The 12,114-nt window shown below is 48.6% G+C and overlaps 2 protein-coding genes across 2 annotated transcripts; one reads left to right on the forward strand and one right to left on the reverse strand.

Annotated features, from left to right (window-relative positions):
• Window positions 1-1,117: 1,117 nt before the first annotated feature.
• Window positions 1,118-2,027, reverse strand: DPPA5 (developmental pluripotency associated 5). The gene is made up of 3 exons (XM_044237845.1): window positions 1,916-2,027; window positions 1,646-1,825; window positions 1,118-1,176 (listed from the first exon to the last, which is right to left on the reverse strand). Exons 1-3 carry the CDS (start codon window positions 2,025-2,027, stop codon window positions 1,118-1,120), a joined length of 351 nt encoding a protein of 116 aa, XP_044093780.1.
• Window positions 2,028-9,459: 7,432 nt separating this feature from the next.
• KHDC3L (KH domain containing 3 like, subcortical maternal complex member) lies at window positions 9,460-11,102 on the forward strand. The gene is made up of 3 exons (XM_044243937.1): window positions 9,460-9,628; window positions 9,789-9,968; window positions 10,231-11,102. The coding sequence occupies exons 1-3, from the start codon at window positions 9,460-9,462 to the stop codon at window positions 11,100-11,102; spliced, it is 1,221 nt and encodes a 406-aa protein (XP_044099872.1).
• The last annotated feature ends 1,012 nt before the right edge of the window (window positions 11,103-12,114 follow it).

Here is a 12,114-nt window from a genome sequence, read left to right on the forward strand (position 1 = left end):
ATCTTGTAAATGGACAGAAGAGAGACTTTTTTTATCATTTTGGGATTCTGATCCATGAATGTATCTATTAAAAATTTATCTATTAAAAATGTATCTATTAAAAATTTGTAAGTAAACGTAAATATTAGTATTTAAGACAATGCTGTTTATTCCAATATAGCAACAAGTATTCTACCCTTAGTCCACAGTTCTGCATATCTGCTAGTGGTCTTCTATTAAGCTTACAAGTATATAAAACTACTACACTGAGAAGGTACTGGCATTTCTATGTTTTGGAGAATTATTTGCTTTCCACCTTACACATGTACCTATTAGTTATTTTTTTAAAAGTAATCCAAGTCAGGGATGCCTGGGTGGATCAGTCGGTTTAGTGTCTGCCTTCCGCTTACTCAGCAGGGAGCCTGATTCTCCCACTGCCTGCCCCTCTTCCTGCTAGTGCGCTGACAAATATATAAATTCTTCTTCTTCCTCAAAAAAGAAGAATCGAGGTCAGTTCCAGACAATATCACACTTCCTCTAAAACTGACTGGGTTTTGATCAAAGCTGCATCTCAGAAGCCAATTCCTATACCTTTTTTTTTTTTTTTAAGATTTTATTTATTTATTTGACAGAGAGAGATCACAAGTAGGCAGAGAGGCAGGCAGAGAAAGAGGAAGGGAAGCAGCCCCCCCGCTGAGCAGAGAGCCCAGCGGGACTTGATCGGGACTTGATCCCAGGACCCTGAGATCATGACCTGAGCTGAAGGCAGCGGCTTAACCCACTGAGCCACCCAGGCGCCCCTCCTATACCTTTTAAACCCTAACCATGTGTACTCTTGGACCTTTTTCTAGCTTTGATGGTTTTATTTAAGGGTGAAGCTCAAGGGCCACCTTGGCTGTGATGTTATCTCCAGTACTTCAATCATCAAAGAGCTACTTACTTAAAATTTTATTCTTTAATTAGCAAACCTGGGGGGAAAGCCACATTAGGACTGAGACAAAGGCGGAGACCCCAAAATCAGCTGGTTTTTCCTTGTCAGACTGGAGCAGAATTTCAACCAGACCACATGCATTCCACCTCTGGAGACAGAATTTACTCTTTAAATCCTGATTCCAGGTACGCGGGTTGCAAACTGGCTTCACTTCATCCAAGGACCTAGCTCTAGGGCTTTCATGGCATCCTCAAGTTTGAGCATCCCTGCACCAGAAAGAACAAGTGTGCGTGAGAGGGGAAGGTAAGGGCCTGGACAGTTCTCAGCCTCTTTCAAGGTTCCTTTCTGGGACTTCTCAGCCTGGCATTCGGCACCTGGGATTCTTGGGAACGTCAGAAGGTGGGGCCGCTGAGCCCACTCCAGTATCCCCCAATAAGCTAGGGGGAGTGTTGGGAGGGAGGGTAAGAACTGGGATCAGGTCTCAGGTAACACTTCCCTATGAGGCCAGGCCGCCTCTCATCCTGGTCTTCCTCCAGGGTCTCTAGAACCAACAGACGGAATTTCATCATCTCAGGGGAAGCCCAGACAGGGAGGGACGCCCCTGCTGAAGCCTGAGGTCCGGGTGGTGGTTGCGGGGCACTGGGGGGAGGGAGGGAGGAGAGAAGGGCTACAGGAGAGGAAGTAAAACTACCCACACGTCCCCAGGCCAAAGCACCTAGTCGAGAGGCCTCTCACCTCGTTCCTGTCGCTGGCGGTGCCATTCGGCCATGGACTGGAGCATCCACCTGGCCCTGAGCTTGTGCAAGTAAGAGCCATAAACCACGACCTCCGTGAGGTCCGAGGATTCCAGAACCTTTAGCTCGAGCATGACTTTGCTCACTTGCTCGAAGTACGGGATTCGAGATCCCGCCGGGCCTGTATGGAGAAGAAAACGAGCGCTCAGACCCACGGAGACCAAGACGCCCGGGTCAGGGCACCCAGGTCAGGACTGCTGGGCTCACTCACCAAACAGAGCCTCCAAGAGCTGCGTCTGGACCTGCAACACCTCGGGATCTTTCAGGTCTTCGGGAGCTTTCACCCACGGTGGAATATCTTTTCGTTCTGGTAGCGTCCCCATCTGCAGCGCCTCAAAACTAACTACGTACGCTCCAACTTGGGCTAGGCCTGAGCCGGCTGGGGGCCTCCGCGCCAGAGAGTCGCGCACTGGGACCGGCCCCGCCCACGAGAAGCTCCGCCCACGAGAAGCTCCGCCCACGAGAAGCCCCGCCCCTGCCTGGCGGCCCAGTCTCCCACTCAACACGCTAGGCTGGCCCGCCTGCGCATTGGTGTTGCACGTGACCATCTCAGTCACTTTATTCTCTTCGCGGCACGGTTGGGCCCAGCTGTCTCCGAGGTTATAAGGGTTTATACCCGTGTTGACTCGTTTCTTCCACACCGGAATCTCTTGGCGCTGGGAGTGCGTGGGGGCAAGGGCAACGTCAGCTCTTTACCTGGAAACAAGTGATTGGGCCTGAACCCCGGAAAGACGAAAATCCAAGTCTTGACGGTGTGAGGACCACCGGGGAGCTGCCAAATCAAGTTCCTGCCTCCCACGTTCCAAAGGAAGGTCCCACTTCCCCTGTGCCAAACCCCGAAGCTTCACGTCACTGAGACCCCTACAACTTCGGGCGACTCAGGAGTAATTCCTGCCATTTAACAAAGAAGAAAAGGAAATTAAGAAATTACTTATCGGCAAGGCACGGGATGGGGTCGCTAAAGTGCCCTTACTGGTCACCCTCCTTGAAGCCGCAAAGTTTGGAACTTTTCAATCTCTAATTTCAGAACTCATGAATGCCCCACCTGGCACAGTTTGACAGACACTTTGCTAGATGCTGAGTACACTCCTGAAAGACAATCTCTGTCCCCAAAAGGAGAAGAAAAACAAAAGAAGCAGTTGTAATATTGTGTCACAAGTACTAGGATGGGGTAAGCATGAGGTATAGTTAGAGAACAAAAGAAAGTCATCAAGTCCTGTCAAGGAGTCTGTCAGTCGATGTTCACCAAAGAAACAGAACCAAACACACACACACATACACACACACATAAAGAGACTTATTTCAAAAAATTGGCTTATGGGATTGTGTAGCTGGCAAGTCCGAAATTTGTAGGGCAGGCTGGTAGGGATGATAGTTTTGAGTGGTGATAGTTACAGAATATTGTGAATACATTTAATGCCACTGAACTGTACGTGTTACAAATGGTTGAAAGGCCAGGGCAGGAGCTGATGTGACCGAATTCCTTCTTCCCTAGAGAAACCTGCAGAAGTTTGTGATTCTCTATCCCCTTTAGGCTGGCCCTCTGGTAAGAGCTGGGAAAAGAACTTAAGGAGGAAGTGTGTTCTTCCAACCTCAAACAGTAAGAGACACTAATCTATTAGAATAAAAATATTCAAGCCCAAGGGCTGGGGAAAAAAAATGGAGAGGCAGATGGCACACTCTTGTGGCAGAAGCATTAAGATGAGGCAAGCTAGGTCCAAATGAGTCCCTCCATGCCCGCATCTCAGGGACCACCTGGGATTCTGCTACTGTCTGCGGTCTGCTCAACTCCAACTAGAGGGGCAATATAGATTTGGGCATGTTGTTGGGGTTAGAGTGAGCGCTGGCAGTACCTCTTCCTCAGGGCCCACTATAGCACCTAGAAGGAAAGGAGAAAGGCACCCCAATTCTCTGCTATGTGTACAGTAATCACCTAATGGGGCATAGAGTGTAGGATCCAAGGCAGCTGCCCAGAATCTGGAATCTATCACAGAAACCTAGCCAGGCCAATTTGGCCCTTTCTGGTGCAAGCTCAGGGGCTGGGGTGGGAGGTATTCAGGATGGCGTGGGTCAATTGCTGCCTCACTCTCTCCCTTCACCTCACTACCTGTGGGAGCCATTCCTTCCCTTGTTCCCCCTCTGTGCCATGAGCTGGCTGTTGAGGGCCTGCCATGTTAATGATCATGCATATGTTGGCCTGTGGGGTGGTGGTAGGGGGCAGGGAAGCGGATGAGACTCCACTGGGGTTCTCAAGAAAAAGTTCTACTCCTATCTCCCTCCGTGAGTGCTGGGTATAGACACACATACATGCTCAGAGCTTCCAGTTAGTTTTTTACTAGACAAACAAAAACAGCATAGGGCAGATAAAAAAGAAAAGAAAAAGAAGAATAGCAGTCCAAAAGGCCAACTTTTAGAAAGAAGTAAGAGGAAACACAAGGAAAAAAATGTTTAATAAAATAATTGAAGAAGATTAAGATCAGAATGGCCTAAACTTCTCAAAAGCATCACTGGAAGTTAACACACAATGAAAGAAAGCATGAAATTTTGAGGGAAGAATTATTTCATTCAAGAATTCTAAGACCTGGAGCACCTGGATGGCTCAGTGGGCTAAGTCTCTGCCTTCGGCTCAGGTATGATCTCAGGGTCCTGGGATCAAATCCCACATCGGGCTCTCTGCTCAGCGGGGAGCCTGCTTCCTGCACCCGCCCCACCAGTTGCCTGCCTACTTGTGATCTCTCTCTGTCAAATAAATAAAAATTTTTAAAAATTTTTAAAAGTATTCTAAAACCCAATGTCCAATTTACTGTGTAGATAGAATAAAAATACTTTCCAACATTCAAGGCCTCAAAATATTCATTCTTCCTCAGAAAACAAGAGATTTGCTCTATCAAAATGAAAGGAAGTCTCTCTCTCTCTCTGAAGAGAAGTAAAATAGTGAAACCACAGCCTCAAATACCATGAACTTGGTGAGAGAAACTCTGGGTTCTCGGGCTGAATGTAGCCCAGGATAAGGCCAGTGTAAACTACCACCAAGAGTTCAATTCTTTACCCCTTACCTGAAGTCCCTCATTACCTTCCCCAAACCTATTCACTCCCCAGACACAGAAACACTCCTAAGCATTTGTCTAAGGCAGGTAGTAAAGAGCAACAAAAAGGGTTATTAATCTTTTTACTACTGAAAATTCCTTTTTAAAGCTAATTTTTTAACCCAAACGAGACTCCAAAACTGAGGGGGCAATGAACAATAATGAAATAATGTGTATGTCATATATGTAATTTTAAAGTCCTGTAGAATGAGGTGATCTGTCAAAACAATCATAGAAACATTATAGCTAGAAAATAGACATCTATCAAGTTTCTAAGTGAATTTCTAAACTCTAAACCACCTTTCCCTGGTTCCATGGAAGAAAACTTTTTATTTCAAAATTTCACTTAAAGCTTATTCTGTTGTTGTTGTTGACTGCTTTTAAGTTCCACCTGAAAAAATATGTTTCTCATTTTAATAAACCCAGCACATTAGGCATCACCATCTATGGCCACAACTGCCTTCAGTGCTCCCTCTCGTGTTTCAGTCTCCTCACCAGCTTGAAAATCTCTGTTTCTTCGTCCATCCTGGGCTAATTGTGCCCACAACTCTGCCTCCCCAATTATCTGCTTCCTTTCTGGAACTCAGCTACCTCATCCTCAGCTTCCTGGAAGCTAATAGGAAACCAGGCAGGAGAGATAAGTATAGTAAAAACCAGGAGGATCCTCTTGGAGATGATTATCTATCACCTTAGTAATTTTTGCCTGGATGCTCTTGCTACTGCTGTAAAATCTACTAAACGAACACAGCAACAAAACCAAACATGCACACACACAAAAGGAAGTCTTGGGATTCAGAGAGCCGAGGATCCAACACCTGGAAAGGCTGTAGTAATCCACAGGAGGGTGGGCCTGAACGCAGCTAACTTACATTGGAGCAGTTAAGACTGATTTAGCGGGGCACCTGGGTGGCTCAGTCAGCTGAGAATCTGCCTTCGGCTCAGGCCGTGATCCCGGGGTTCTGGGATTAAGCCCCTCATCGAGCCCCAATCAGCAAGAAGCCTGTTTTCTCCAACTCCTCCCGCTTGTGTTCCCTCTCTCACTGTGTCTGTCTCTCTGTCAAATAAATAAATAAAATCTTTAAAAAAAAAAAAAAAGACTGTAGGAGCAATATTGTCATGGTGAAATGGTAAAGTGCCTGCTGTGCTTGAAAATACAGAGAAGAAAGTTACACAGTTGGGAGTACGAAGAAAAATAAAAATAAAATAAAGGAGTAGGAAGAAAAATCAGCCTTTTAAAAGAAAAAGAGGGATGCCTGGGTGGCTCAGTCGGTTAAACTGCTGCCTTTGGCTCAGGTCATGATCCCACGGTCCTGGGATCAAGTCCCTGATGGCCCCCCGGGCTCCTTGCTCAGTGGGGAGCCTGTCTCCCCCCCTCTCTCTACCCCTCCCCACTGCTTCTGCTCATGCAGCGCTATCAAATAAATAAAAGCTTAAAAAAAAAAAAGAAAAAGAAGCATTTGAACAAAAAAGTGGTTAATGACATCAGGAAAAACAAAACTTTATGCAAGAAATTGTAGTAAACTATTGTAGCTACAGATATTATTTACAAGGTCATAATAGTATAAACGTGAACACCCATCTAACAAAATCATATTACTGAACTGGGAGGCTCCCAGGTCTGATATATATAGGTAATCTAGGAGAAAAGGGTGAAAGGTACTGGTACTATTTATTTATTTATTTATTTGGAATGCTGGGGGGTGATTTTTATGTAGCAAAGACTGTTTACAGATTTCTTTTGAAATTAATAGTTTATTTCCTAAAATTGTAAAAACCAAACCTTTAGCCCTTTCTAAAGCTTTCAAGCTTTACTTCTAAAACTTACTATCCTGGGGTGCTTGGGTGGCTCAGTGGGTATCAGTTTCCACTTTCGGCTCAGGTCATGATCCCAGAGTCCTGGGATCAAGACCCACATCGGGCTCTCTGCTCAGTGGGGAGCCAGCTTCCTTCTCTCTCTCTGTCTGCCTGCCTCTCTGCCTATTTGTGATCTCTGTCAAATAAATAAATAAAATCTTAAAAAAAACCCTTACTATTTTATTCATAAGCCTAGGAAGTTTCTTTCCTTCTTTCTTTCTTTCTTTCTTTTTTTTTTTTTTTTTGAAGATTTTACCTATTTGAGAGAGAGAGAGAAAGCAAGCATGAGTTGGAAGGGGGGAGAAGGAGAAGCAGATTCCCTGCTGAGCAAGGAGCTCCAGGAGGGGCCTCCATACCAAGACCCTGAGATCATGACCTGAGCTGAAGGCGGATGCTTAACAACTGAGCCAACTGGGCCTCCGAAGTCTAGAAATTTTATTTTTTAAGATTCATATATTTATTGGAGGAGAGAGGCAGAGGAAGAAGCAGACTCCACACTGAACAGGAGCCCTATACAGGCTCAATCTCATGACCCTGAGATCACTACTTAAATGGAAACCAAGAATTCCGAGGCTTAAATGATAGCACCACCCAGGGATCCCTCCTTTATTTTTTTAACTACTTTGAAGAATAAAGCACAATAAATGATTTACATTAAAGTTTATACAATTGGCCAGTTTTGACATCTAAACCACATCTGGTGAAACCATCACTGTAAAGATAATGCACATTTCCATCATTCCCAAATGCCTCTTTCCAATCCCTTCCTCCCTCCATTATCACCCCCCAGGCAATTACTTCCTACTTTCTAGAATAGATTAGTCTGCACATTCTAGGATTTTATATGAATGACAGATCTCTTTTAAACAAAATTACTGATACTATGGATTTTTAAAAGATTTTATTCATTTATTTTATTCATTTATTCATTTGAATAAAAAGATTTTAGTCATTTATTTTATTCATTTTATTTATTTATTTATTTATTTTATTCATTTATTTATTTATTCATTTATTTATTCATTCATTTTATTCATTTATTCATTATTAGAGAGATCACAAGTAGTCAGAGAGGCAGGCAGAGAGAGGGGTAAGCAGGCTCCCCACTGAGCAGAGAGCCGGCAGAGGCTCTATCCCAGGACCCCAAGATCATGAGCTGAGCCGAAGGCAGAGGCTCAACCCACGGAGCCACCCAGGTGCCCCAATACTACGGTTTTAATTCTCTTATTTTTATACCCAATTCTAAAACTTCAGTGAAGTAAAAGATCTCCACACACATACACATAAATGACAATCACATGCATAGAACTGTAAGTATCCTCTTAGGGCAGCTAAGAAACCATGTATTATCCTATATCATCAAAGAGATTTCAGACTAGAGATTTTCATGGAAATACCTCTTGGATTGGGTTCTTGTTGGCAACACTGAGGGGACCTTAAAATTCAATTTGTAGTTGCTATATTAGTGAGTCCATAATCTCCAGAGGGGGCATTTATGAAGCCCAGATCCTTGGGTGTCAGTTATACACACACTTAATCATTCTGCCTACTCAAGAAGTTTATAACTCCATCCTGTGATCCTTTGAATGGATTTTGCACTTCTTTTGCTCTCAATTCATATTCTGCTTGGTTCTCAAGACTTTGGATATTGTCAGACACCGACAAATTTCTCACTCTCTTCTTTGGCCTGCAGAACTCCCATAGAGGGTACAAGGATGAACTTGAGTTCTGGGGTTCTCTCACTGCTGGGTCTGGGCATAACACCCCAAACTACTGATTCAAGAGCAATATAGCTTTATCTTCCTGAGTAGCAGTTAATGGGTAATGCTTTAAGCTGGGCTAAAAAAACCAAGACACAGAAATATTGTGTTACTTAGAATTAGAAAGACAGGAGAATTAGAAAAAACTTTCAGTGTGGGCGCCTGGGTGGATCAGTCAGTTAAGCATCTGCCTTCAGCTCAGGTCATGATTCAGGGGAGCTCCCTTCTCAGTGGAGAACCTGCTTTTCCCTCTCCCTCTGTTGCTCCCCCTGCTTGTGCTCTCTCTCTCTCTGCGTAAGATAAATATACAAAACTTTTTTTAAAAAGGTCTCAATGGATTCAAAAAAGTTTCAATGGATGCCCCTATAGTGTCCAAACCGCATAGGCCATTTGCTACTGGGTGTGCTTAGTTGTCTGTGATAGGTTAAGAAAGAAGCTGGAAATGTGATGGCTTCTAGGGAGGGAACTCAGTGGTCAGGGTTCAGGAGGAAGTAGGACTTGCTTTTGCCTTTGAATACCTTTCTTACTCCTTAAGCTTTTACTTTTTCCATGTTTTTCATTAGGTTTTCCATGAAAAAGTCATGCCAACCCGTCAGGAATGCTGGTCCCATTAGAACTGTTTGGAAACACGTGTGTCTCCCCACATACCAGTTTGCTTGTCTTAAAGATACTGTCCTGATCCTGGATCTTCCCTACCTCTACGAGGCTGTACACACACACACACACACACACACACACACACACACCACCCCCACCCCCCACCCCCCGCAGGAGACCAGCTTTAGGGACAGAGCTCCCACCTGGCGCTCCACCTCCGGCTCCCAGCGCCTGGGATAAAATGCGGGTCCCGAAAATAGCCCCTCCTAGACCACCCAGGTGCTTGACTCAGCGGCGGAGGTTTGGGAGGCGAGGGCTGGAATCCAATGAAAAGGGGAGGGGCTTGCCAAAAGACCTTGAAATAAGGCCCTGGCCGCGCCGCAACTGCGGCCGCTGGTCCCAACCTCTGCCTTCGGGTTGGCAGCCGCTCAGCTGCTACCAGCCAGGCCGGCTGCAGCATGACCACTCCCAGACGGTTTCCGACACTCTTGCAGCTGGAGCAGCGAGAAGGGGCGCTGTTCACCGTGCTCGGTAACCTCACCAAGCGACCCTACTGGTTCCACTTGGAGTATCTGAAGAGTCCGAAAGCAGTTCGCCTCGAGGCGTGGCTGATGGAAGCGATCTTCGGTGAGTGGGTCCCCGAGGGGTGGCCAATGCGGTCCTTCCCTCTCCTTTCCCCAGGGCAAGCCTCTCCACTGGCTTTAGCCACAATCCAGAGCTGCCTCCCCCCACCGCCGTCTTCTCTTCCCAAATCCCACCGCTCACAGCCTCTTTGCTTCCTGCGCAGGCCGGGGAGGAGAGCACATCCCGCACGTCGAGTGTGTGTCGCAGACTCTGCTTCACGTTAATCAGTGGGACCCCGAGGGCGAGGCTGAGATCTTGATATTTGGTCGGCCTTATTACCAGAAAGATGTATCCAAGATGATCATGAATTTGGCTGACTATCACCGCCAACTCCGGGCACAATGTACGGAACCGGATAAATAGGGGCACCCTGAGCAGGCCATGGGTTCCTTGGGGAGGATCCTGATGCTTCCTGGATGAAACCGGGCAACGGTCTCATCCTCTCAATCCGTCCAGGAGAGCGATTCCTTCTTGCAAAGGGATCTAGAAGGTCAAATTGACCTAGTACTCTCAAGTTCCGGACCCCAACCCCCAGCCCATACGGATGAATCCTTTTGTGGAAAGAGTATGGGGACATAGGTAAGGTCTCCACACTGTTCTTCCAGGCTTAGAGAAGGTCCCTGTCCAGGACGCAGCGACCCAGCGGTCCCCTGACGCTGCCCGAGAAGCAGCGACCCAGAGCTCCCCGAAGGCTGCCCAGGAGGAGGCAACGCAGCGGTCCCCCGACACTGCCCGCGAGGTGGCAACGCAGCGGTCCCCCGACACTGCCCGCGAGGTGGCGACGCAGCGGTCCCCCAAGGCCGCCCGCGAGGCGGCGACGCAGCGGTCCCCCAAGGCCGCCCGCGAGGCGGCCACCCAGAGGTCCCCGAAGGCCGCCCGCGAGGCGGCGACGCAGCGGTCCCCGAAGGCCGCCCGCGAGGCGGCGACGCAGCGGTCCCCGAAGGCCGCCCGCGAGGCGGCGACGCAGCGGTCCCCGAAGGCCGCCCGCGAGGCGGCCACCCAGAGGTCCCCCGGCGCAGCCCGCGAGGCGGCCACCCAGCGGTCCCCCGGCGCCGCCCGCGAGGCGGCCACCCAGCGGTCCCCCGGCGCCGCCCGCGAGGCGGCCACCCAGCGGTCCCCCGGCGCAGCCCGCGAGGCGGCCACCCAGCGGTCGCCCGGCGCAGCCCGCGAGGCGGCCACCCAGCGGTCGCCCGGCGCAGCCCGCGAGGCGGCCACCCAGCGGTCGCCCGGCGCAGCCCGCGAGGCGGCCACCCAGCGGTCGCCCGGCGCAGCCCGCGAGGCGGCCACCCAGCGGTCGCCCGGCGCAGCCCGCGAGGCGGCCACCCAGCGGTCGCCCGGCGCAGCCCGCGAGGCGGCCACCCAGCGGTCGCCCGGCGCAGCCCGCGAGGCGGCCACCCAGCGGTCGCCCGGCGCAGCCCGCGAGGCGGCCACCCAGAGGTCCCCGGACACTACCCAGGGCCCAGTTACCAGCTCATGAAAGCACTTCGGGCCCGGGAGCGGGAGCCAGGCAGGGATAGAGTGGAAGACCTCACTGTTGCTAAGTCCTGGTTCTTCTTGCAGAAGCTGGGGGAAGAATGGTGTGGGTAGTTCTTGGTCCCCGCCCCCTTGTTAAATGTTTGCAAACACTGATCTAAAGAGTTCTAATAAAGAATCGAATTTCCCTAATAAAGAATTGAATTTCTCTAGCGCCTATTAATTGTCAGGTAAAAGGGGAGGGAGAGGCCTTTCCTCCAGCAGCCAGTATCTGCCCTAGGCTGCTCTTCACCTGGACGCAGGTGAGACCTTTTGGTTTTCCATCCGCCGGAGGCAGCGCTCTTCCTGGCCACCGGCTGGTCCTTCCCTCGTGCTCTTTAACCTCAAGAATCTGGTTTTGCCGGTTAAGAGGCTTTTCCACACCATGGAGTCCGTCCTCACTGGAAAATTTAGAAGCCTGTGGTGTTTCTGTTCCGATATGGGATGAGAAAACTTGGTTCCAATCCGATCCACGTGGCTGGATGTTTCGTGGCACGGGAAGCAGCCAGCGACTTCCCAGTTTGTACACGTGGGGGCCAGGAAGGGGGAAATTGGGTGAAAGAGCCAGGACTGCCCTGCTGTTGTACTCAAGTCTTGCGAGGGCCATCCGACCTTCAGCGAGGTTTGCTGCAAGTTAGACACTAGCAGTGCTGTTGTTTCTTCCCTTAGTAACCACAGTAGCGGGGAGTCCTGAAACAGGATGATAGTCACTCTCTTTGCCATGGTTTTTTTAATTGAAATATATTTGACATATAACATTGTGTAAATTTAAGGTGTACATGTTAATTTGATAGATTTACATATTATAATATGATTGCCTTTGTGGTGATAATGATCATCTCTATGATCTTGGCTTCCAGCTCTATCCTGGCAGCTGGGACTCCAGTGGGAGGCTAGCAGAAGGAAGCAAACTGTTAACAGCTGGGTGCTAGGATAAAAACCCAACACTAGAAATCTTTGTGTTTTGAAATTTTCAT

Source organism: Neovison vison, chromosome 1 (assembly GCF_020171115.1).
Source record: "Neovison vison isolate M4711 chromosome 1, ASM_NN_V1, whole genome shotgun sequence".
Taxonomy (NCBI): Eukaryota; Metazoa; Chordata; class Mammalia; order Carnivora; family Mustelidae; genus Neogale; species Neogale vison.

Bases quoted from the DNA above. Each gene is read 5' to 3' on its own strand.
- DPPA5 (XM_044237845.1), bottom strand. From the start codon at position 2,027: ATGGGGACGCTACCAGAACGAAAAGATATTCCACCGTGGGTGAAAGCT. The intron at 1,826-1,915 runs GTGAGTGAGCCC...TTCTCCATACAG, and splicing joins GCTCTTGGAGGCTCTGTTTG to GCCCGGCGGGATCTCGAATC. The intron at 1,177-1,645 runs GTGAGAGGCCTC...TTTCTGGTGCAG, and splicing joins CCGCCAGCGACAGGAACGAG to GGATGCTCAAACTTGAGGAT.
- KHDC3L (XM_044243937.1), top strand. From the start codon at position 9,460: ATGACCACTCCCAGACGGTTTCCGACACTCTTGCAGCTGGAGCAGCGA. The intron at 9,629-9,788 runs GTGAGTGGGTCC...CTTCCTGCGCAG, and splicing joins GCTGATGGAAGCGATCTTCG to GCCGGGGAGGAGAGCACATC. The intron at 9,969-10,230 runs GTACGGAACCGG...CTGTTCTTCCAG, and splicing joins CCGCCAACTCCGGGCACAAT to GCTTAGAGAAGGTCCCTGTC.